Source organism: Podarcis cretensis (assembly GCF_951804945.1).
Source record: "Podarcis cretensis genome assembly, chromosome: 10".
Taxonomy (NCBI): Eukaryota; Metazoa; Chordata; class Lepidosauria; order Squamata; family Lacertidae; genus Podarcis; species Podarcis cretensis.
Window position 1 is genome coordinate 70,520,869 of NC_137179.1, and position 25,927 is coordinate 70,546,795.

Here is a 25,927-nt window from a genome sequence, read left to right on the forward strand (position 1 = left end):
CGGCAGGAGCGGCGCGGAGGAGGAGGAGACGGAGGAAGAGGAGGAGGAGGAGGAGGAGGAGGAAGACTCTTGCCGGAGGAGCGGCGGCGGCGGCGGCGCCATGGCGGCCCTGGAGCGGCCCGTGCCCAGTCCCGAGGCGTTCCTGGGCCAGCCCTGGGCCGCCTGGGTCCGGGAGGCCGCCCTTCCGCACACGCATTGCGCCGCCCCCCCGCACAGTAAGGGCGCCCGCCGCACACAAGGACCGGCCGGGTGGGGTGGGGGGCTCGCGGAGGCGCCCCTCTCCCCGGACACGCACATGCGGGGTGGATGCGAGCGAGGGAGGGAGGGAGGGAGGGAGCTTCCATGCATGCATGCCCTGCCGCCTCTTCTCCCCCAGCACACCGCCGACCCATTGCATTGCACTTGCCTTGCATTGCATTGCACAGACCCCCCCCCTCCCGTGGCACTGGGGTTTGCTCCCGCCCCCGTCACCCAGTTGCATGGAGACCCACCCAGCCAGCCACCCCCATCCATCCATGTGTGCGGGTGGTGCTCTGTGCCCGGCCGGTGCTGTCCTGCTGGGCAACTCCGGCTGCAGGAGAGGAGGAAGATGCTGTCTGGGTGGCTGGCTGTCAGAGGGACGGGGGGGGGGAGGGGCAGGAGAATGCCGTTGCATTTGGGGAGGGGGTTGGGGGGGGGCGATCTGGGCCAGGGGTGCTGCTGGGTGCGGAAGGATGCTTGTTGCCTGGTTGAAGGCTGCCCGGGGGATGCTCCTGCCTGGCAGATGCAGCGATGGTTGCATATTGCCTTTTTTTGCAGCCGCTGGCTAGCGGAGCACCCTTTAACTCTTCAGCGCTCTCGTCGGATATAGCGGCCTCTGCCTCTGCTCTCCCTTGACTTTTGCTTCTCTTCTGCAGGTATAGAGCTAGAAGATGCTGGAAAAGAGGGTGGAAAAAGCAGGGAGGTGATGAGGCTTAATAAAGAAGGTAAGGAAGGGCACAGGGGTCTGACCATATGTTATTGTACCTTGCTGTCCGCGTGGCTCTGGTTAGAGAGCTCAGGGGTTTTTTGTTTTTGTTTTACCAAGTATGGCTGGGGCTTCACAGCCATGTGGATCCTATTGAATCTAATCACAAATAAGGCTTACTGGGCCTATGTGTTGAGATAGTTCCATGTATGAATATTCAGTACTTGCATGGTTCTCTTCAGCTTTTGTTTTATAAGGAACTGGCTATCCCATTATTAATTTGAGACAGTGCTGTGTTTCAAATATGCAAGTAAGTACACACTTATATCTGCTCATCTGCGTCTCCAGGCTAGTCAGCTTTTCATATTCTTTTTTCTAACTTATTCTGTAGCTGAAAAGGCAACAGCTGAATCAAGCAATCACATAGTTTTACTTTTAGTGTTGCTGAAAACAGTTCTGTCATAATAACCAGATGTTGGATCAATATTCAACATAAGCTTTGGTTTTCATGATGATAAAGCTGTTGGTGCACAGAGGTGCAGTGCGTAGTGAGTATTTAAGTTTTGGGCAACTTTTCAAACTAAATGAGCATTTTTGACATTTGTAAAGAAGCATACATAAATTGTAATTCAGAGAATTGTTAATATGGCACCAGGTTTGTGAGCATGTGTGCAGCTTACGAGTGAGTGAAGTTGGCAAACAAACCTATACTTTCTATCAAGGAAGAACTTATGACTGCAGACAGTTCCTATTGACAGATTTGTTTTGTAATGTGATCCATAGACTTATCAGCAAGCATTTGTCAGATTTTATGTACATTGAAGAAGCTGTGTGGGTTCATGATGGCATGAGCAAGGGTTTGACACACTCTTTTAGCAGAACTGAAACTAGCTAGTGTGTATGTTGTAGAAAAACACTGTATTTTTGGAACTTGATAGGACAAGCTAATGGCTAGATCCTGTTAACTAATGTGCTGAGGCAATACTTCATCAATATCAGGCATGTAGATTCCAGGACCATTGAAGGTGGATAGCTCATTCTGCCTTGCTGGTGCAGGTGCCAAACTCTGGCCCAAACACGAAAGCAGGATGAGCCACGGGTTTCTCCTTTTCCACTCTGCTGAGCTGTGCAAGGGCTATTTTTTTTAAGTGGACATGTGGGCATGAGTGAGAATAAGGTTAGTAGCTTTTTAAGCGGCACCTGTCAGCATATTCTTAAGTGTTTTTACTCAGGTAAAGCTATAAATCAAATTGTGTCTACTCAAAAGCAAGTCCTCTTGAATTTAGTGGGGCTTCCTGTCAGGTAAATGCAGGTAAGGATTATAATCTTAGTTTTGCTGATGGTGTCCATACGATGACATTCTAAGGGTACATTTCTATTAGCACTTAACTGGGAGTCAGCCCCATTAAATATTGTGAGGCTTACATTCCCAGGCTTGCACACCGCATGCCATTTATCTGCCCTGAAGCCAAGAACAGTGGTGTAACTCCTATTACACCCTTTTGAGTTTTTGTGGTATTAAGAAGCTTTCGGAAGGGGCATCAATGCTCCACCAGCAGATTAGGATACATAATTATTTACCTTGAAAGAAAAATTCAACTCCAAGTATAGATATATCAGTTTCTAATAAATCTTAACACAAGTCTAGGACCAATATTATTAATTATTTTCAGTATCACAAGCATACGTTTGGGGGATAGTTAGGGTTTTATAACATTTTGTAATATTGCTGTTGCCAGGATATATCATAAATTCAAATTAATCCGCCTCCCAAATTATATCAGACTGAGCTGAAAATTCTCACGATAACTGCCTCCAGATATACCTCAGAAAATTCCGTTGTAGAACCGCCTGGTCCATAGTGTGGTCCATAGGAGGACACTTGAACTGTAGTATAAACGTTGCAGGCTAAAAATGTTCTCCAATTTTTAAAATAGAGTTAAATATGTCTCCTTATTCAAATCCTCACATATTTTAACTGAACTTATTTCCCAGGAAGTGTACTGTGCGGTTGCTTTGAATTGCTTGATGACCCTGAATATGAAGATTAATGTAAAATTTTGATAACTGAGATAATACAGTAGAAGGGAAGACCGAGAACTTAGTGGATGAATGTATTTTGCACTAGTTTGTATATAGACAGGGTCATTGAGCTTGCCGCAATTTCAGCTCCTGTATGACGTGGGTCTTTAAAAACAGTAGTGTTTTTTTATATTTGTTGTAGGGTTCATTCAAGATGCGCTACTTCCTGAAGCAGCTTTTCTGCATGAATCTAGTGAACTGAGAGGTACGCCCCAGGGATATTCTTTGACATTGCAAAAGCCCTTGGATCACATTCTGCTGTAATGGCTCCCCTAAAAATATTGTTGCTTCTGCGATGAAACTGGCCCCTCCATAGTTATTTCTTAGGGAGGTGGAAACTTTATGCTTTTAAAACACAGTACAATTACTACATTCAAATTAAACCATGTTATGATGTAAACATAACATATTAAAAGTTTACTTTTAGCTGTAGTATATTCCTAGCTTATTTTACGCACCCCCTTTGTCGGCCCTAAACTGAAAAGTTTCCTTTCTCCACAATATAATCTGCTGCAACCTGTAGGCTCTTGTTTTCATTGTTTGTAACTGATGGCAGCTTTTTGAAAAGGTGTTGTGGTTGTTGTTTGCTTAAATGTTGATCGCCCTTGATTTAGTACCTGAATAGTTTAGCCAAGGAATCTATGTGAGAACGAAAAGTGTTTGGCTGGCAAAGTTCTGTTGATGGGGTCCCTCCACACCAATGTTAAGCATTTATCCTGTGTGAGAGAGCAGAGTAATGCCATGTTTTCTGATATCACACTGTCATAGCTGTTGATGTACCTCATTGTTGGCATTTGCCTGCTAACATAACATGCCTTCAAGCTGAGCCGTTGAATGGTGTGCATGAAGGTCCAGTTGTCAAAATGAGCTTTGGTTATACTTGTTGTTTGGTTGGAGAATAACTTTAATTAATAATCTACAGTATTGAATGAGTGAGGCTTTCAAACTGAGAACTACTTTTTGTACTCTCTGTGGTTTAGACCACAGCACCACCCACATCCCTTTTTGTACTCTCTTAACATCTACCATTGTGGCACTAGGCTCTCTCGGCATCAGAAGGGTGGCAGAAGACTGCCTAGACAAAGCTAGAAATACTACTGGGATGGGTGGGCAACTTTGCTTGGCTATCTTGCAGTTTATCTAGCAGCTTACTGTAATATCAATTTCTGGGGGCCAGATCCCCAGATCCCAGAACAGCACCAGATGCTGTCCATTTGACATCTTGATCTTACGGTGATATTTAGCAGCTATAAAGTGCTTTTAGAGCACACTTCACGTCAATTCTTAGCGAACTGAGGATTTCATTTTATTATGGATCTTTTCGTATGGCAAGTGGTAGGATGCTGAGAAATACTGCCTTCACTTGAACTAGGGACCTACTGGCTTATATTCTTGGGATGCGTTCTGGTGCACATTTATTTGAACACAGTGGGATTTAATTATGAGCAAACATTCACAGGACTTAGCTGTCTTTCATCATTAGCTATTTTGCACAGTCTGGGGAAACAACCCCATTTTGAAGGTGGCAGGGAGTACAGTGGTACCTTGGTTTATAACCATAATCTGTTCCGGAGGTCTGTTTGTAAACCAAAACAGTTTGTAACCCAAGGCGCACGTTCACCAATGGGGCCTCCCAATTTTTTTGGGTTGTAATCCAAAAAAAATGGGTTGTAATCCAAAAAAAGTTTGCAAACAGGGACACACACTTCTGGGTTTGGCGTGTTTGTAATCCAGTGCTGTGCTGCCACTTAGTGAGGCAGGGTAAGGCGGGGGGGGGGGGGCTGAAACTGGGGCTCTGCGAGCACACTGGCAGAGCCAGTCCAGTATTCACACCTGTGCAGCCTCAACCTTGCAGCCATGCTGCCCCACCCCTGCCCTACTAAGTGGTAGTGGTTATTCTGTTGGTTGGGAGGATCGTGGAATTATGCCTCCTGCTCTTGCTTCTGCTTGTACGCTGATGTTATCACACACCACAAGGGACACTGCCTGTCAGTCTTAGGGCTCAGAGTTCTGACTTGGTAGCAAATGTGTGAGGTCCATGGGGCTTGGCTGTCAGCACTGGCGGAGGAAGAGGAGTGCAGGGGGAGCAGTGCAATCCTGGTGGGGTGCCATTGTGGCTGCCCCCCCCCCCGTGCTGGTGCTGCGCCCCCCCACAAGTGGCGTATCATGCCCCCGGGACTCACACCACACCCCCACAGGTCACGCGCCATGCCCCTGGGACGCACACCGGGACTCACACCACACCCCCACAGGTGGCGCACCATGCCCCTGGGACGCACACCAGCCCCGCCCCTCCTGCTCTTCCCCCCCTGGTGCTGGAGCATGAAGCTCTGCCACTGGCTGTCAGTACAGTCTAGGGAGCAAGGATAGGCTGGTTTGGAGAAACTTTGATAAAACAGAGGCAGTGGATTGCGCAGTTCTGCTTTAGTAAAGAGTTGCTCTGATTAGAATTATACCGCATCAGGGTATATCTAATAGTCCTTTCAAAATATTTATTTAAGACATTTACATACCACTTAGTTATTTGCATTTCTGAGTGGTGTATATAAAAACAATCCACGGAAAATGGGACAATAAAACAACACCCAAATTATCATAAAATGGAAGTACAGTAGTATCTTGACTGGGTGTTGTTGTTTTTTAAGCAGACCATGTGCTTGAATATATTGTAAAAATATGTTGCTGCACAACATTGAAATGTATTTTAATAATTTAAATATTAAATGATTTTCTTGCATTAGAGAATCCAGAGCCTTGTTCTTTTGAGAAATAAAGCCTGGGGAACAGAGACCTCATCCCAAGAGCACTGTGTGCTTAAGTCTCTTTGATACAAATGTAATCTGTGCACAGAATTTGCTTGTTTCGGTGTGATAGCATGCATTGCCCATGCAATCTCTTCAAACCACCCAGTGGTTGAAAAACAGTTTGTACAGAATCTGACTGGCTAATATGTGGAAATAACTGTGTGTGTGTGTGTAAGTGATCTACTCACATAAGCAGTGTCATGGTGGAGGAACTATGGCTCCTGAAAGATTACAGCAGCTACTTCATTGAAAAGCAACTCCCTGTTTCTTGCACATCTGCTCCTGGGCAGAAGCCACTATGTACCTTCTGTAAGTGCCACTTCCGATGTTAACACTATTCACATGAGTATACCGCCTGCATGAGCAGCTTTTGCAGTCAGTGGCAATGCGGAAAAAATGATACTTGGCACGTATATAGCACTTTGAAATGTTCAAAATAGTACGAAGGGTCATTGGTTGGGAGAGCTTTGCATACAGTTGTTCACAGGTTTGTTGCCTGACACCTTTAGGCTAGGCTGGGAGAGATCATGCTTTAAATCATGTCAGTGGTCCAGTTCACATGTAACACTAAAGCCATAGTTTGGCTTAGCATTACATGCAAACTCAGCCATTGCAGATGGAACTGACCAAGAAGGCACAGTGATCTTTGTGTAAGGAAGCTTCCAGTGTTCTTGCAGTACAGGCAATCTTTGTTTGGTGAAGGTGTTCTGTTCCAGACCTCTGCATGTGTAAGTCCGCTCCATCCCTTTTCATGACGTCTTTATGATGTTTTGGGGCTACTTCCGAGTTCTGAGCTGTGCACATGTGTGTGATCATGCGTCATTCGGAGTTGCCTGTAATCCTTACAATGTTATCTTAGGTCACCTCCAGATGACCCTCTTATTGAACATTTAATACTGATTTGTTTGCACAAGGTTTGTGGGGAGGTTAGATGATGTTGGCTATTTATTCAGTATTCGTTTTCAGAGAGGTTAGACAATGTTCTGTCAAGTAAGTGTTATCTTCCCACTTTCCAATTCTTTTTCCTGTCACTTTTCTTACAGCAAAAAGTCCAGTGAGGTGGTGGTGGCTACAGACGGATTTGTTCTGCAAGAACACTGAATCAACTTTAATGATGTAACCTGAATTTCTAGGTGTGATTGAATCCCACCTGAAAACGGCAGCAGTCTGGAAGCGCCCTTATAAATCATTATAATCATGTTAGGTCTGTCAGTATTATTCCTATATTTTAGATGATGGGGTGGAGGCTGAAAACGATGACTTGTTGTCTAGGGTTGCCTTCACAAGTTTCAGGAGTGGGCTCTGTCCCACCCCTTAGCCATTATGCCACATAACAGTGTGTGAATCAACTCTTACATTGTGGTGTTTTGCAGCGATACTTTTAATAAGTGCATATGGAGTAGATGCTTGTGGGTTGTTGTTGTTTTTAGTTGTTAGGGGATTCGATCATGAATGAAAATAAATCTTTCTCACCTAGGTGATTCTTTGGAGTGAAGGTTACCGACATGAGGAAACCTTGCATATCCATCATAGTGTAAGGCAGGGTAGTGTTGATATGATTTAGGATTAGTGTTAGGGTTAGCTGTGCATTTGCTGTTTTTGTAGCACTTCACTTGAGAAATTCTTTTGACTCGGCACCGAGATTGTTACTGAACCTCTGTGTCTGGAGTGGCAGGAACTGGCTCCTTGGCTTTGATGCTGTGAGTCGGGGAACCAAATAGGCATCTCCTGCTGGCTTCTTCAAGGCTGGAAGAGCTTGACTGATCTTTGTAAAACATCTTGAAAATGAAGAAAGTAGTTCAGATCTGTGTTGGAGGGAAACTCCTAATGTATTTTTTCAGCATGTTGCATGTCATTTATTGGGGAACCTAGATCTCCCAAGATCAACCTGGCCCTTATAATATGCAAGTACACTGTGTGAATAAATTCTCATTTTAAGTTAGAGAGAGGCTGAGGCTGTCTCCTTTCCCTAATAGTCTTGAGCAGAATAATTGCTCTTTGTCGTTCCCTTTTTCTTGAACAATACTATTTCATCTGCTACTTTAAGAAAATTTAGATTTTCCCTGTTGCAGAGTATTGGTTGGTTTCCACATAGCGCAAATCATGGCTAAGTGTGAATGTGTGAGATTATTATAAAATAAAATATGCAAAAGGAAGATTATTATAGCACCCTGTAAGAGACCAGAACACTGATCTCCAGTGCAACAAATGCAAACTATAGATTACTCTGTAGTGACTCATTAAAATTTGGCATGTTAAAACTCAGGCCTCCCTATTACTTATTGTGTTCACTATGCATCTGTTGAGATAGATGTTGCATAGTTGGTCAATGGGCAAGATAAAGAAGACAGAAGGCAGATGCTCTTTCCTAGGCCTCGGGTTGAAATTTCCATTCAGCAATGCAGGATGTGGCAGAGAGAATGGATGAATCCTCATGCTTGCAGTAAAGAATTCTTATGCTTGAAGTTAGAACCCTCAGAATTTCCGGAGAACAAAGAGATATCCAGGACATGTTGAGCCTTTTAGGCACTTCTGTCTTACATTGTTAACTTGGAGCAAAACAAATTAGACTCTCACGTAAACAGCTAGTGTATCTTGACTCTCCTGCGCCATTTCTGCAAAATAACCCATGGGTTCCCTCCCCACCCCAACTGAAGAACATGTAGCTTGTTCGGCAGACTTGAAACATGTCCTTCTGAATGTGAAATTGTATTATATAAAGCAGGAGTGGGAAACCTGTGGCCCTCCAAATGTTGTGTCCCCAACTCACATCACCCTCAGCCAGCATGGTCAATCGATTGGGATCATGGGAGTTGTAGTCCAGCAATGTCTGGAGGACCACAGGTTCACTATTGCTTATGGAAGACAAATGTGGAGAAATTCCATCAAATACAAATTCCGCCTGTACTAATTAAACCATTAGGGTTGTTGTTGTTGTTGGTGGTGGTGGTGTTGGTGTTAGTGAAGCCTCTAACATTTAGGTATGAAGGCACACTATTTGAAAGTTAGTGATAGATGGAGGAAAATATTTTTAAGGTTCCATGCTCGTTGAACACTTTGGTTCAGTTCACAAGCTTTTACTTTGTCCATCTTGAGCAAAACTTTAGTAAGACAGAATATGTTGGATTTCTTTTACAGCGAGAACATTCAGTTTATCTTCATATGTTGCTGCCTTCCAGTGGAACTTATTTTAATTTTGTTGCTTTTGAGACAAAATTCATTCCAGGTCTCATTTATGACATACGATTGTTTTACCTATAAGGCGTGTGGTTTTTTACATATAGGTGTTTTACCTATATGGCATATGATTGTTTTACCTATAAGGTTGATGATCACATAGTTGGAAATAGATTTCAGTGGAAGGACACAAAGCATGGTGAAGCATTGCCCTATTACCACAGAATAGCCTATCGGTTACTAAATGATTAGTACAATACACTGTACAATTCTGAAAGTAAAGTCTGAAATATTGCATGTAGCTATTGTTGGTTACTGCTATTCCTTGCAGCCTATACAGGTGTAATGGGGTGTTAGGAGAGGGGTAGTACCTCTGGTAGAGGACAGGTTGTGCTTCTTTTGGGGTATTTCATCCACCTTTGGTCCCTACCCTGCGCTCAGCTCTCACCTGTAGCTCCTAGAAGCTCATCATGCGACAGCATTGTACCCTGGGAACGGCTTCTACTGGCTGGACAAACCAGATGAGGCTAGCTGATAGGTCTCAAACCCTCGGTGAGTTAGGGATTTGCCCTGCATGCGAAGTCACGCTCCGGTGGAACGCTTGGACGAGACCAGTAGTGGGTCCATCGGTCGAGGGGCTAGTTTCTGTACGTGCTGTAGCAGGAAGTGAGGGGCAGATGTGGCTTGTCAACCTGGGAAGGTACCCCATCTAGGAAAAGGAATGTCCTCTGGGAACGCAACACATTCACTCTTGATTCTCTTGATTCTTTATAAGATGGGTGATGTCATGTCCAAATATGCTGCTGATGACCCAACTGTGTATCTCATGGCCTGACGTAATATCCCTGCATGGATACATTAATTTTCCTTGTACAAACTCGGCATGTGGAAGATAGAGGAAGTGATAATTGGGAGAGGGTGATGACACGAGCCTTTTTCTTCCCGCTTTGGTTCACAGTGGAGGCAGGAAATGGATAATTAATTTAATACAGAAGCTTGAATACATGAACTTTTTCTTCCCTTGGTACTGTTTGCATAAGCTTTACCCATATGTTTATCAGGCTGCCTCTGGCATAGCTTTCCATGGCATAGACTGCTCTGGCACCTTTTTCAGTTACGTCTTATGTGGGCTTCCAGTAGCGTTTGCTTATCACGTGCACCATGTTCTGGACCTATCTCCGTGGCTGCTTTTGCCCGCCTAGGCAACTCAGTGTAGCAATGGTAGTTGCTGTTTTTGTATGTTCTCTGGAAGCTGCAGCTGTTACAGTGACTAGACTGCTGGCAGTGTGTGGGCAGAAGGCTGACGGCATGTGGCACTTCTGTTAGAACATTTACATTGGCTGCCCATATGCTGCCAGTTTCAGGTTATTCCCCGTCTTACAGAGGCCCAACTAGTCTCAGCTGGAAGTTGGGCATTAACCTTTTAGCAGAGATTCAGCAAGCATCCCCACTTTTCACTTCCAGGCATCTCTTGAATAGGTTTCTGTGCCGATAGGCCTTTTGATTTTTGAATTTTATTGTTATTCATGTTTTTATACTGTATTTTATGCTGCTTTTATAATTGTTTTAAAGTGTTTAAAATTTGTTGTTCGCCGCCCTGAGCCTGGTTTTTGAACCAGGAAGGGCGGGGTATTAAAAAAAAATATTATTATTTATTATTATTATTATTTGCAGCGCTTTAATTAGCCAGTTACTTTAATTCACATTGTTTTTAATACTGTTTTATGTTTTATCGTTGTTCCCTTCCCCAATATCTTACAGTATGGTGGCACAGAAATACTTTTATAAATAGATAAGTATATATGGCATTTCACAAAGAAGAAGTTGACTCTAAAGGGGCTGCAATCTGACACAAAGGAAACGGGGGGGGGGGAATCAAGTGGGAAAATAACACGGGATGAACTTCGCTTTTGCATGTTTCATCTTTTTTACAGTAGGGTTTTGAAACAAGGGGCATAAGTTGAGTTTGAGGTAAGTATGGGTGAGGTCTTAGAGGTGGTATTGAAGTTGATTCCAGGCTGTAAGCGTAGGAAAAGAAAAAGACCAGAGTCTGCATGAGCTGCTTGCAGAGTGGTGGACTGAATATAAAATAGCACAACCGTTTCAGGCCTCTGGCATGGGATAGTGTATTATGTTCTACAGTTATCCCCTGGTATTAGTCTGGCTTGGATGCTGCTGGTTGTTTGGGGATCCTGAAATCACACCGTCCCTTGGTGTTTGACTCGCTTTGTTGTAGCGCAGAGGTGGCCTGGTGTCTATTATACTTTTTGCCCAGAAAAAATTACACACACACCCTTACAGAAAGTACCTTGGGTTACAGATGCTTCAGGTTACAGACGCTTCAGGTTACAGACTCTGCTAACCCAGAAATAGTACCTCGTGTTAAGAACTTTACCTCAGGATGAGAACAGAAATCGTGCGGGAGGCTCCATTATCTAAAGTGGTACCTCAGGTTAAGAACAGTTTCAGGTTAAGAACGGACCTCCAGAACGAGGTAAAGGTAAAGGGACCCCTGACCATTAGGTCCAGTCGTGACCGACTCTGGGGTTGTGGGGCTCATCTCACTTTATTGGCTGAGGGATCCGGTGTACAGCTTCCAGGTTGTGTGGCCAGCATGACTAAGCCGCTTCTGGCAAACCAGATCAGTGCACGGAAACGCCGTTTACCTTCCCGCTGGAGTGGTACCTATTTATCTGCTTGCACTTGGACGTGCTTTCGAACTGCTAGGTTGGGGCAAGAGCAGGGACCTAGCAACGGGAGCTCACCCCGTCGCGGGGATTCGAACTGCAAGCTTCTGATCAGCAAGTCCTAGACTCTGTGGTTTAACCCACAGTGCCACCCGCATCCCTTAACCCGAGGTTCCACTGTACTCAAGGCTCATTTTTCTCAGTGCAGCTGTCATGTGAACCAGATCCTAGAATGTTTTGTTTCATGTTCCCACTAAACAACTCATGACAACAGCTTGGCAGCAGCATGAAACCAAACTGTGCGGTAGGAAGGCATCGCTGTGGCAAGCTCACTGCTTGGAGCAACTGTGGCCCACAGAGGTTTCCTGAATGCAGACCTCACATGGCAGCTTTATCTTGTAAAGCAGCCATAGCAGGCATGATGATTTTCATTTGTTTTAGCTATAATTGCATGGAAGGCTGCAGCACATGAGGATAAGTTTTAGTTTCTCTTTACAAATGGTTGCCTGAGGCAGAAAATTTGGAAATGTATTTGTGTTTGTCAGATGAGCTAAATAGGTAATGCTGATAGGGTAGCAGCTTAATTAGTAGAATCATAGAATTGTAAAGTTGGAAGGGACCCGAGGGTCATCTAGTCCAACCCCCTGCTATGAAGAAATCTTAACCAAAGCATCTGTGAAAGATAGCCACCCAACCTCTGCTTAAAAAGCAATGAAAGAGAGATACCACCTTACGATGGAGCCTGTTTCACTGTTGGAATGAGTATTACTGTTAAAAAGTTCCTCCCCATGTTTAGTCGGAATCTCCTTTCTTGTAGCTTGAATCCATTGATCCTATCCTCCAGAGCAGGAGAAAACAAGCTTGCTCTATCTTTCATGTGATAGCCCTTTAAATATTTGACCATCATATCTCCTCCCAGTGTCCTCTTTGCTTGGCTAAACATACCCAGATCCCTCAACTGTTCCTCATAAGGCTTTGTTTCCACACCCTTGATCGCCTTGGTCACCCTCCTCTGCATATGTTCCAACCAAATTCAGTGAAGCTTTCTTGCAGGTGCGGTTAGGATTGCACACCTGAGCAGCTATGGTTAGAAATTAGGTAGGCATGGATTTCGTAGGACTGTTGGTGTTCCAGTCCCACCTTCGCCACAGATTGACTGGAAGGACTTAAGCAAGTTACAGTTGTACCTTGGTTTTCGAACAGCTAAGTTCTCGAACGTTTTGGCTCCCGGACGTCACAAACCCGGAAGTGACTGTTCTGGTTTGCCAATATTTATGGAAGCCAAACGTCTGATGGGGCTCCCATGGCTTCTGATTGGCTGCAGAAGCTTCCTGCAGCCAATCAGAAGTCATTCTTTGGTTTTCAAACATTTTGGAAGTCGAACAGACTTCCAGAATGGATTCCGTCCGACTTCCAAGGTACGACTGTATTCCATTGCAAATCAGTAAAATGGTGCCAAATCAGGTGTGTGTGTCTTTCGCAGACACTTCACTATTTCAGCTATAAAGCACAGTATTAAATGTTAACCCTTGTGCTGAAGCAAAACCAGAGAGCATATGTTTATTAAACATTCATGCATCTGCTTTGGCCCATATCAACCTACTTTTGAAGATAGTTATGATGACAAAACACAGGTAAGGCTGAAATCCTATGCACACCTGTCTGGGATATGTCCTGTTTTTTTTTGTTTTTTTTTTGGCAAAAATAGTCAGCTTTTATTTCTTTGAAGAAAAGGGGGGGGACAAGGAAAGGAGCAAAGGGATGGGCTTTCGGGGGGTGGCATTGCTCAGGTCAGGAGGGCGTGTCTCAGCATCTCCTTCTTGGCCGGGGTGAGCAACTTAGTGGCACTTTCTTCTATGTAGACAAGCAAAGGGTTCTTCTGTAAGACTGTAAATAAGTACTTTGCAGACTTAAAACCATAATAGTAACTTTTGAACGTTTCTGTTTGTCACTTCATAACTTCTTTGGAAAGAAAATAGTAAAAAATCCATTAAAACCAAAGTCTTAACAACCACCGCCATCATGCTTGTCGGAGATAATATGAGGACAAGTCGACTACTAATCCAGAACAAAATGATCTCCACGTTCCTCAACAGATTGCCAGTTTTGATGTAGCTGAAAAACCCTGCCTGTTTCTTATGGCTTTGTAATATCCCAAACTGGAAACATGCGCTTTACTCTTGCCTAAGCAGCTAAACACTAATGAGTAACACTTGCACTAATAGTTCTAAGATTTATGTAAATCGCCAGGGTCTCCCTTAACTGAGGGATTCCATTCTGTGTCACAGAAGCCTATTTTTTTCAGTCTTAGTTGTTTGGTTAAAGTTGTTACTGACACAACTGTGGCAGCTGGAGATGATGGGATGATAGTCAAAAACATCTGGAAGGGACCGGGCTGGTGGAGGCTGGTGTGGCAGCCTCCCAGTTGTGTTTATTTCATGAATTGGTGCTTCTGAGATAACACCTTGCATGGTTTCTCATATTTTGCTTTCTTGCGAGAATTCTGATGAATGTGTATTTAAGCCTTCAAACTGCACCACAACCCTTGCTGTGTTGCTTCTTCACTTTGGTTATCGATTGTTTCCCACTGCATTTTCACAGAAACTGTAAAAAGATGCCATGTATGAGACTCTGATTTATAATAACTGGTTCCTTGTTATATTTTCATGGTGAATCTAGTGGAAGAATGATGTATGAACACTGACTTCCTTCCACGATTTCTCTCCCTTCATGCGAATCAAGGCTGTAACTGCTTTGTGTGACCTTAAAACTTTGAGGGAGGGGTGCAACTTGGGTTATAGTAAGAATGTTGGCATCCAGTGGGTTAACAGGTTCCCCTTTGTCTGGCAAAGAGGACTCTGGTATTACAAATGATGAGTGCCCCAAGGAAAATATTGCTTCTTACCACTGCTGTGAAGGGAGAATTGGCCATGCCACTAGAAAGAATATTTTTGTTTGTTTTATTCTTTCAGGTTGTTGGGGATTTTTTTGTCACTTTCCATCTCTTTGTGCTTTGCTATAAGGTGATGTTCTAGTGAACAGGCTTTGCTGCTGGGACAGAGACAGAAAAAATGCCCTGATATGAGAGCTAATTTATATGAGGGAAACATTTTAAACAATCCCGGTGAAAGATTCCCAGAAAACTATATAAAATATTGCTTACCTGAAGTTATAGTTTGTGTTTTTGAAGGCAACCTTAATGATATTTATAAATTTAGGCTGAAGTGGACAATACTTAAGACATAACCTGCTGATTTTTTAAAATAAAGTATTAATTGCTCCCTTTTTTTCAAGTAAAAAGAACAACTAAAACTTCCTTAAGGCAATTCGAATGTCATGACAATAGAAACAACTGGATAAATGAAAACAGAAAACAATGGGAAAATTTAAAGTGTCTTTAAACAGGAGAATAAGAAGGTTCTGTTTTTATGCACAAATGCAAGTAATGAGATAGACACTAGCCCATGGGTAGGCAAACTAAGGCCCGGGGGCCGGATCCGGCCCAGTCACCTTCTAAATCTGGCCCATGGATGGTCCAGGAATCAGCGTGTTTTTACATGAGTAGAATGTGTCCTTTTATTTAAAATGCATCTCTGGGTTATTTGTGGGGCATAGGAATTTTATTATTATTATTTAAATATAGTCCGGCCCCCCACAAGGTCTGAGGGACAGTGGACCGGCCCCCTGCTGAAAAGGTTTGCTGACCCCTGACTAGTCATTTGCATTCAGGGACATGCTAATACAGAGCATGTCCTCCAGCCTTGGGTGCTGCTGGTTTTACTTCACTCAGTAAAGGGATGTGGAGCAAGGCCTCATCTGGTAATGTATAATGAGTGGAAAGGTTGGCGTATATTCTCATCCCAGGTCCTTTAGGAATTTCAGCTAAAGTTCCTTCGAAACCCCTCAGATCTGAGTGGAGGAGGATTGGAAGAAATTCAAGGACTATTTACAAAAATACTGTAAACTATATGAGTGTTAAGAAGGATGAGAGATTTGAAAATAACAGGGCACCATAAAGCTAGTTGAAAAGATTATGAGAATGAGTGAATTGTATGAGAATAATAAATTTTGAATAAATATTTTGTTAAAATTAGGTATTTAAGATCTAGATAAAATATTCAAAGTTAGGGATAAAATATTGAAAATGTGTATAATAAGAATGGAAATAAGGCGATAAATTGCTGGCTAAAGTTTTATTAATGTGGAATGCAGGAGCAGGAAATGTGAGGAAGTCCAAAAATGAAGAAAAGTTGGTTATTACATGATGCCAAATTTTATGTCTGTTTTTCTTTTCTGTCTGTTTTTTTACTTATGCTGTTTTTTCTTTCTATTGTATTTTTTTTAAAAAAATTCTTTATATATATATATATATATATAAATAAATAAAGAAACCCCTCAGATCTGGATAAATATCGATCAGTGTTGATTTGCCAAGCCTGCAGTGGTTGGCGGTCTTTGGGGGTCTCAAATTTCAGTGATGCCCCCAAAAAATTGCTGCCTGCCTCTCACGCTGCATTCTAAATCATATTTGTGGTGTCCTCTGCAGTGCCTGCGAGGCTCTGCACCCAACGTAACCAAACAGTTTAAAGGTAAAGGTAAAGGGACCCCTGACCATTAGGTCCAGTCATGACTGACTCTGGGGTTGCGGCGCTCATCTTGCTTTATTGGCCAAGGGAGCCGGCGTACAGTTTCCGGGTCATGTGGCAGCATGACTAAGCTGCTTCTGGCAAACCAGAGCAGCACACGGAAACACCGTTTACCTTCCCGCCGGAGCGGTACCTATTTATCTACTTGCACTGGCGTGCTCTCGAACTGCTAGGTTGGCAGGAGCAGGGACCGAACAACGGGAGCTCACCCCGTCGCGGGGATTTGAATCGCCGACCTTCTGATTGGCATGTCCTAGGCTCTGTGGTTTAACCCACGCGCCCCTAAATCTGACTGCCTGCGGCCAGTTCCCAGTGTTAAATGAACAGGTGAATTCTGCTGTAGCTGCAGCTTCCAGACAGAACATTGTACAGTAGCCAGCAAGATCAGGGACTCCCAAACTGTGGTCCTTGGGCGAGTTTCATTCAGGTGATCTGTGACATGCGGGTTGGTTTGTGGCTGCAGATAGTAGACAGCACATCTTATACGCATTGTAATTCCACAGAATTCAAGGTGTAATTGCTAGGACAGGGAGAAAAATCATAAAGCGGTCCACCAAGCCATTTTCAAGTGGTTCGTGGTCTTGGTGGGGAAGTAGGAACCACCGAGCTTAGATAGCCTACTTCTCTATTTATTGTTATGATATAGTCTGAGAATGATGTAATTCCCCCCCTCCCCGCTTTCTTTTAGGAAAGGAATGAATTTTTAATTCTATTCATTTCTGCATTTGTGATCACACTTTCTACAAGGTGCTGTGGAGACAGGTTAATGCTAATAAGGTTATACAGAAACTACAGCAGCTATTTTATAGGACATAACAGGACTCTTAGTGTCTATGTTTCTCTCTTTCTCTCTCTCTCTCTGACTACTGTGTAGAAGAGAACACAAAGCTACTTACTTGCAGTCTGGTATTCTTGGTGTGCTACACCCGTGTACATCAGGTTGCTAGTACAGTGGATGCTCGGGTTGCGAACCTGATACGTGCGGGAGGCACGGTAGCAACCCACAGTGCCACTTCTGCGCATGCGCGTGTTGCGATTTGGCGCTTCTGCGCATGCGCGTCCGCCGAAACCTGGAAGTAACCCGTTCTGGTACTTCCGGGTTTTGGCGCGTCCGTAACCCGAAAAAACGCAACTGAAGTGTCTGTAACCCGAGGTGTGACTGTATTGTTGTTAATTACATTTGTATAGTGTCCTTCATCTGAAGAACACACAGTGGTTCGCAGCATAAAAATACAAAATGAGAACACAAAATACATAATAAAACAAAAACCAACGAATAACCACCCCCCTCCCACAAGCACATTTAAAAAGCCGTAGAATGTTAATAACCCAAAGGCCTGGTTTTAGAAAAATGTTTTCGCCTGGCGCCTAAAGAGATGTAATGAAGGTGCCAGGTGAGCCTCCTTGGGGAGAGCATTCCACAAATGGGGAGCCACTGCAGGAAAGCCACTGCTACCCTTCGGACCTCTCGTAGGGGAGGCACGCAGAGAAGGGTCTCCGATGATGGTCGCAGGTTGGTGGCAGGCTAGGTGGGTTGCTTGGCCCACCCTGCTTATGGATTCTCAAAAGATATGGCATTTATCTTAGGGAGCTGACGTAATTGTCTATAAAACAAAGATCGAAACTGAATAATTGGACATGGATGTAAGATTACATCAGTCTGTAGCAGAGGAGGGAAGAGATGGGGTGCAGGGCCACTCCATCAAAACAACTGGGAATCATAGAATCATAGAGTTGGAAGAGACCACAAGGGCCATCGAGTCCAACCCCCTGCCAAGCAGGAAACACCATCAGAGCACTCCTGACATATGGTTGTCAGCATCTTTTGGTTTCTCCTCTCCTTGAATCTTTCCATCCCGGCTGGTAATTGGAACAACTTGCAGTTAAGAACTGGAACCTGAGTTTGCTTATTTCCTAACTCAGTTGGTTAAAGCGTGGTGCTGATAACGCCCAGGTTGCAGGTTCAATACCCATAAGGGACAGCTGTATATTCCTGCATTGTAGAGGGTTGGACTAGATCAGTGATGGCCAAACTTGGCCCTCCAGCTGTTTTGGGACTACAGTTCCCATCATCCCTGACCGCTGGTCCTGTTAGCTAGGGATGATGGGAGTTGTAGTCCCAAAACAGCTGGAGGGCCAAGTTTGGCCATCCCTGGACTAGATGAACCTCAGGGTCTCTCCCAACTCTTATGATCCATTTTTCTTTTGCTATGTCTTTTTAGACTGTAAGCCTGGGGATAGGGACTTCTTTCTTTCTTTCTTTCTTTCTTTCTTTCTTTCTTAGCCACTCTGGGAACCTTTTCTGATGAGGAGAAGGATAAAACATGATTTTAAAGTAAATGTACTTACAGGAATCAGTCGTTCCCAATTGAATCAGAGGTGAACTGGATCAAAAAGGGGACGATGTAAAGAAACGTTACTTTCTTCCATCGGAAACAAGATTTATTTGCTGGAGTGGTTGCAACGTTCTTGCAACATTATATTATTTCCTGGGCCCTGTGACGTGTTGTTTACTCCGCCATTTTCTCAATCACTTAATTTATATTCTCCTTTGGACTGCTCCAGAGGCCATGCCTGCAGCACAATAACTTGACATTTAGTGTGTGCGCTGTACATTTACATTAGCTTACTTGTCTGTTAGTTTCCTAAACTTCAGAAGGGCCGTAGCTCGGTGGTACAGCATCTGTTCTACATGCAGAAGGCTCCAGGTTGAAACCCTGGGCGTATCCTTGCTTTAGGGTTGCCATATGTCCAGATTTTCCTGGACACATCCAGGATTCAAACAGCGAAAATAGCGTCCGGGGGAATGTTTTAAAAAGGCCAAAATATCCGGAGGTTTGGGAGTGCAAAAAGCTGTACCCTGGAAGCGGAAGTGACCAGGCACCGCCTCTTCAGGTGCTGGAGTTCCTGTGTGCCAGGAATTCCAGAGTCTCTGGGAACGCAATGCTAGGGCTGCGCCAGCATCGCAAAAGCCCTTATGCTGCCTTGTCAAAATCAGGCATGCTTTGGGAAGGTGTTGGGGAAGGTCTACCAGCAAAGGTGTTTGCACAGAAGGGGCCCAGGGCAAGGCTTGGATGGCTTAAGGTGGTTCTGGAGATTGTGCAAAATTGTGCAAAAAAATACATAAATTTCTCTTTCCTTACCTGGGCATGCTAACTCATGAGAGAGAGAGAGAGAGAGAGAGAGAGAGAGAGAGAGAGAGAGAGAAAGTTACTGCCATCACACTGCCATTCAGTGTAGACCAGCCTTTCTCAGCATGGTCCAATAACATCTGGGCACCAGAGGCTGAGAGAGGCTGGGGTAGGCAGTGCTGAGCTATACAGACCAATGACCTGGCTTGGCAGCTTCGTCTTTTCCTCAACTGGTGTATAAAAACAAAACTCCTCAGAAATTATGTTAAATCGTGAATTGCATCATAGATGAGCAGCACAACTTTTTTTTTTAAAAAAAAAAATCCTAATAACAGCGAAATCGGTGAAAAAGCCTCTGAGAACTGGGGGAGGGGGTCAGCTGTGATGTACTCTGATTTGCATGTGTGGTAGGTGAGGGTGTTCATACTTTCTATTGTATGGAGAATTCATAACTGAGAGAACATCTGCTTTTCAAACAGCCACAGGCTTGACCACAAAAAGTAGCATACAAAACCAGGTGTTGAGAGCGAGCTGCTGATTCCTAATACTGACACAGAATCATGATTTAAAAAGAGGAACTTCTGGACAGTCATGAGGAGTTAATGAAGTGGAAATGCAGGAATCTCTTGTCTTTACTGTTGCAACATACAGTTATTGATTCACACTTGTGTGTATGTGAAAGGGTTAATCCAGGCATAGGCAAACTCGACCCTCCAGATGTTTTGGGACTACAGTTCCCATCATCTCTGACCACTGGTCCTGTTAGATAGGGATGATGGGAGTTGTAGTCCCAAAACACCTGGAGGGCGGAGTTTGCCTGTGCCTGGGTTAATCTGAGCTCAGGCTGCAAGTGGGTGGTTCTCAGCAGCCTCTGCTCCCCACTTCTCATTCTCTTTCTCTTTGTGCTATCTGGAACATGCATATTTGCTCATTCAAAGATTGCATTATCTTTTTTGTAATAAAACTTTGTACTTTTCTTTTTAAGTTGTTTGGAACCGTCCAGTCCCGTCCCCCATCTTTATCTACTACCAAGTGTCTGTGATTTATTCTATCCTAAGTATTTTCACAGAAAATATTTGCTTAAAATGGATTTTTGCGGATGGGGGCGGATACAAAATCTAAGCAAATTTAAATGTGCTCAAAGCAATTTTTTTTTTTTTTAGATTAGATTAGATTAGATAAATTTATTGTCATTGTCCGTATATACACAGTATACACAACAACGAAAATCAAACACCCAAGACCGGATTCACATACACATTTGCACGTATCTCCAACACTCTCATCCTATTCAGACATAATCTATTAAAACATACATAATCCAGAATATAACACAACCTATTAGAAGCATAGCATAACCTAAAACCTATCTCATTCCTTACTACTCACTGCTTGCTATTTCTTACAACTGGCCCTGCTGTTGTGTTTAACGCTGCTACAAGAGAGTAAGAAATCTCACTTCCAAACCTCTTTCTTCAACAATTACCATGTGATGTTAATCCATTTTGAAAATTTGCTTGCTGCCATTCTTTGACATGATGCTTGCTCATTATGTTATGGTGCTGACTATGAGTATTATAGAAAATCACAGTATATTATAGCATAAAGTTATGTAGTCCTTTTTGCTCCTAAATAAATAGTTTTGCTAATGTTTTCAATGGTTACATATCCTTTGACCAAGTCCTTGCTGGTGTAGCAATTTGGGTCTTATGAGAACCACTTTAGACAGTGAGTGGGGGCTCATTTGCTGGTATGTTGGTATGAAAAAAAGTTTACACATAAGGAACCAGTAAGTTAAGCAGAATGTTTTCCCCTGACGTTCTAGTTTTCCAACTGCAGAGATTCTTATTTATTGTGTTCTTGGAATGGGGAAGCGTTCAGTTATGTGAGCCCAATTGCAGCCTGAAGTTGTTACAGTCCACACACGAGGTTACTGCCTTGGTGGGAAGCTAAGACTTTTTAGTGATGCGCCAAAAAAATAATTTAAAAAAATAGACAGTTAATCGTCCTGACACCTTAATTGCTAAACCTTGATAGGTCCGCCTCTTTTCCAGCTCTCTTTTAATTATTTGAGGCTACTAAAGCAATCTTTTTAAAATAATTTTTATTAAAGGTTTTCTTTGGTTACGGTTGTCTCTAATTGCTCACCAAAGGCAGCTAATGATTCTTTCAATAGCACCACTTCTGGGCAGAAAGGTTTTTGCTGTTGTGCACCAGTACTTTATGTACAGGGTGAGAAAATTGTTAACTTTGAGGGTGGTCACTTGACTTCAGTGTGTTCTGAATAAAAGAGTTTTCCAAAAAGCCCCCCTTCAAGGTTTGCTAGATATTTTGCTGTAAATGCCAGGATGCTGGAGCAGGAAAATAAGAGGGTTAAAAAACTTGAAGCTGTTCTCCCCAATGCCCTGCCATTGCTTCCTTCTCATTACTCCCTAGCAGAGAGAAGTGAGTCTCTTTAGCTTGTGATACCTGTATCAGAGTTCATATGGATGTAAGAGGGTAACTACAATCAGCTTATGGTATTAAATGGCGTGAGCAAGGATTCTTTCTAGGTCTGCAAAGCTGTGGATATCCATCATGGATTGTTCGTTTTTGTTTTGAAGAAGGGTTCTTTTGGTGACTGTGGGGCAGATAAGAGAAAGTTTGTGCTTCTCTGTTGTTTAGTTGTTTAGTCGTGTCCGACTCTTCATGACCCCATGGACCAGAGCACGACAGGGACCCCTGTCTTCTACTGCCTCCCGCAGTTTGGTCAAAGTCATGCTGGTAGCTTTGAGAACACTGTCCAACCATCTCGTCCTCTGTCATCCCCTTCTCCTTGTGCCCTCAATCTTTCTAGTACAGTGGTACCTCTGGTTGCGAACAGGATCCGTTCCAGAGGCCTGTTCGCAACATGAGCAGAATGCAACCCACAGTGGTTGCGATTCGCCACTTCTGCACATGCTCGTGACGTCATTTTGCACGTCTGTGCATGCACGAGCGGCGAAACCAGGAAGTAACCCTTTCTGGTACTTCCAGGTCGCTGTGGGACATATCCTGAAAGAACATAACATGAAGCGGACGTAACATGACGTATGACTGTATGCTGTAATGTCTCTCTAAAAGCTGGTACCTCTGGTTACAAACTTAATTCGTTCTGGAGGTCCGTTCTTAACCTGAAACCGTTCTTAACCTGAGGTACCACTTTAGCTAATGGGGCCTTCCCCTGCCGCTGCGCCGCCGCTGCGTGATTTCTGTTCTCATCCGGAGGTAAAGTTCGTAACCCGAGGTACAGTGGTGCCCCGCAAGACGAACGCCTCGCAAGACGGAAAACCCGCTAGACGAAAGGGTTTTCCGTTTTGGAGGCGCTTCGCAAAACGAATTTCCCTATGGGCTTGCTTTGCAAGACGAAAATGTCTTGCGAGTTCCTGCAGGTTTTTTCCCCTTTTCCCCCCTTTTCCTAAGCCGCTAAGCCGCTTATCAGCTGATCCGCTGATAAGCCGCTTAACAGCGGATTGCTAAAAGCCGCTAATAGCGCTAATCCGCTAAGCTGTCAATGGGCTTGCTTCGCAAGATGAAAAAACCGCTAGACGAAGAGCCTCACGGAACGGATTAATTTCGTCTTGCGAGGCACCACTGTACTACTTCTGGTTTAGCAGAGTCTGTAACCCGAAGTGTTTGTAACCCGAGGTACGACTGTATTTCAATTTACTCTGTAGTTCCCTCCCCTGAGTGCATTGTTCATGTTGGGAAAGCCTTCCTCTCAACTTGAACATGCTTGTGCTTCCTCAAGCCATTTGCGTAAAAGAAGCCGTGCACCACATAATGTATTTCATTGCCGGCTCACAGTGGATGGGGCAAAAGCATTTGAGCTGATTCACCTCTGTAAATGTTACAGAAGAAGATTGTTGGCTGTGTAGTACACATTCATAGGATCTTAGAGTTGGAAGGCACCTGTGCTGGGCCCGGGGGTTAACCTGAGCAACGCAGTCCAGGTCCGGTCCCGAATCCAAGGATTCCACGAGGAGTCAGTCCAACAGGGCCAAGGCAGGAAACCAGGCGAGGTCAGGCACAGGGTAACAGGCAGGTAGCAGCAATGTTGCTCCTGCAACCTGGGGCGGGGTCCAGCAGCCTTTTATCTCTGTCGGGTAATGGCCGGTCCTGATCCCCCGGCGACTGACCTCCCTGTCTCGCCCGAAGGCGAGCACTCCTCCTGCGAGTACTCAGGTCTCTCCTTCTCTCCGACCTCAGTCTCTGCAACTTGGGAGATGTTCGTGGGTTACTAGACCCAGAGGCCGGCCCAGCCTCTCCTGACCCAACTGGTAGTGGAGCAGCTGTAAGTGATTGCCCAGCTGAAGGCAACGAGGTCATCCGCGCATCTGGAGCCAGGGCAGGCTCAGGCCCCTGGCTCGGCCCAGCTGGTGTTTGTTGCAGGGGAACCTGTGCAGACTGGGACTCTTCAGGATCAGGCCCCAGACTCGGTTCAGATGCCGCCTGAGGCAGAGGATCTGGTGTGGACCGAGACTCCTCTGCTTCCGAGTCTGAGCCCGAGTCCCAGGCCATCACAGCACCCAAGGGTCATCTCTTGGGATACAGGAATCTCAGCTAAAGCATCCGTGATAGGTGGCCACCCAACCTCTGCTTAGAAATCTCCAAGGAAGGGAGTCTGTTCCACTGCCAAACAGCTCTTACTGTCAGAAAGTTTTTCCGACTGTTTAGTCGGAATCTTCCTTCTTGTAGCTTGAAGCCATTGTCTCGAGTCCTACCCTCCAGAGAAAACAAGCTTGTTCCCTCTTCCATGCACTGAAAGATCTTCCTTTCACATTCTGGTGATCATAGGTATTTCAGATAGGCAGACATATAGTTCCCCCACGCCCTTTAAGAACAGAGCCCTTGTTAAGTTGCCTTTGATCACATGATATTGCAAATAAGGTAAAAGAGCATACCTTCTTCAGCTAATGCTGTTTTTCTTCTGCAGCAGTGCTTATGCTTTTTATAAACCCTCCTGTACTTATGAGTCCTTTACTAATACAATATTGGAATTAAAGAGTTAATTCATAACGATGTAAAATTTAGGCAAATGAAAGTAGTGCGCAATGTTAAATGAAACTTTATTATTTGAAGTGCAGAAAGATGGTCTCTGGAGTCTGTTATGGGCCTCATTGTTAGCAATTTGGTTTGCCTTCAAATAAAAAGCTTCTGAAAGTATGAATTTTTAAAAATTAAACAAAAACCTGAATCTTTCATACCTTGTTTTAACTTTTCATCATGTTGTTAAATGAAATATTTCACTATATAGGATTCATCAACCCCCCCTTCCCCCATGTCGTTGAGATAAAGTATTTGATTGCCCCCCTAATCAGTTTAATTGGAGGCTAACAGTCTGCTTTGTCTTTCAGCGAAATCCTCAGTGTAAGAACAGAACCAAATTTCAGAGATTGTGGGGTTTATTCTGAGGTGTTTCCATAGGAGAGTTTAGAAAGTGTGAAATAGCAAAGGGTTTTTTTCATGAGAGGGGGCAGGGGTTTTTTTTTGGGGGGGGGAACACACTTACTTTTGGGGTCAGCTATGGCCCACAATACGTAGTAGGTTTATGGTTTAAGTTGGTCTTACCATGCAAGACAGGATTTATTTTTACAAATATATCTTTATTGGAGAATAAATCTGTTTTCTTCTTTTGATAATGTCTTATTTCTATAGTTGTTAAGTTGGTAAAATACATGTGTATTTTCTAAGAATGCTACTGTAGTGCAGTAAAATTGGAAATCTTAGCTGCATGTCTGTCTGTGTTGTGGATTTTAAAATGTAACACACCTTTCCAATTTAGCCTGTTTAATTGCTACATTCTCAGCTTCATCCTTGGATGTGTAGCAATTTTACATTGTGCTGTTGTGAATATTAGAGCGTCTATTAAGACAGTGTGATCCATTCATTTCCTGTTGGGATTCTGTTGGAGAAATGTCTCGTGGATTGTGCCTCTTGGCATTAACCACAAATGTGCATCATTGCTTTAAAATACTAAGTAAAGGACATGAACTTCTTGTTTCCTTTCAGTGGTGAGAAGATAGGAAGATTCCTGAGCCAGGTAATCTTAACTCTGTACCACAATGTGAGATAGTAAAAATAACCGAGTTCTCTGCCAAATCCAGCATCTCTGTTCAGCCCTTTTCAACTAATCTGTCAATGTATTTCTCACACATTCATGAGATCATGGTTGGCCATCCTCATTAAGCACGCCACACTTCACTCTGAATGCATTCTGGTGAAAAAGCAATTGTCTGTGAATATTATCTTAAAATGGGCTCAGTATAACAAATTGACTGTTGCATGAGAAGCTTAGCCCTTTAATTATGTGCAGCACCATGGCTTTACAGTCTGTGAACAGACAGGTCCAAGAAATTCAGCAATTTAGTGATAAACAAATGGTTTTCACCCCTTGTGATGGGCCTGTGGATCTGTTGTCACTTGTGGCTTCTAC

At 43.8% G+C, this 25,927-nt stretch overlaps 1 protein-coding gene across 6 annotated transcripts in view; it reads left to right on the forward strand.

Moving 5' to 3' along the window:
* The window catches only part of ATXN7L1 (ataxin 7 like 1), a 75,766-nt gene continuing 49,839 nt past the window's right edge, over positions 1 to 25,927 (forward strand). For 2 of the 6 annotated variants that reach the window (XM_079993609.1, XM_079993610.1), the window contains exons 1-3: positions 1 to 215; positions 897 to 965; positions 3,171 to 3,233. In XM_079993609.1, the coding sequence (XP_079849735.1) occupies positions 101 to 215; positions 897 to 965; positions 3,171 to 3,233 (247 nt within the window). In that variant the 5' untranslated portion in view covers positions 1 to 100. Of the gene's footprint in view, positions 216 to 896; positions 966 to 3,170; positions 3,234 to 25,514; positions 25,535 to 25,927 lie in introns of those variants that run through there. The other 4 variants (XM_079993608.1, XM_079993611.1, XM_079993612.1 and 1 more) reach the window with 4 other exon arrangements.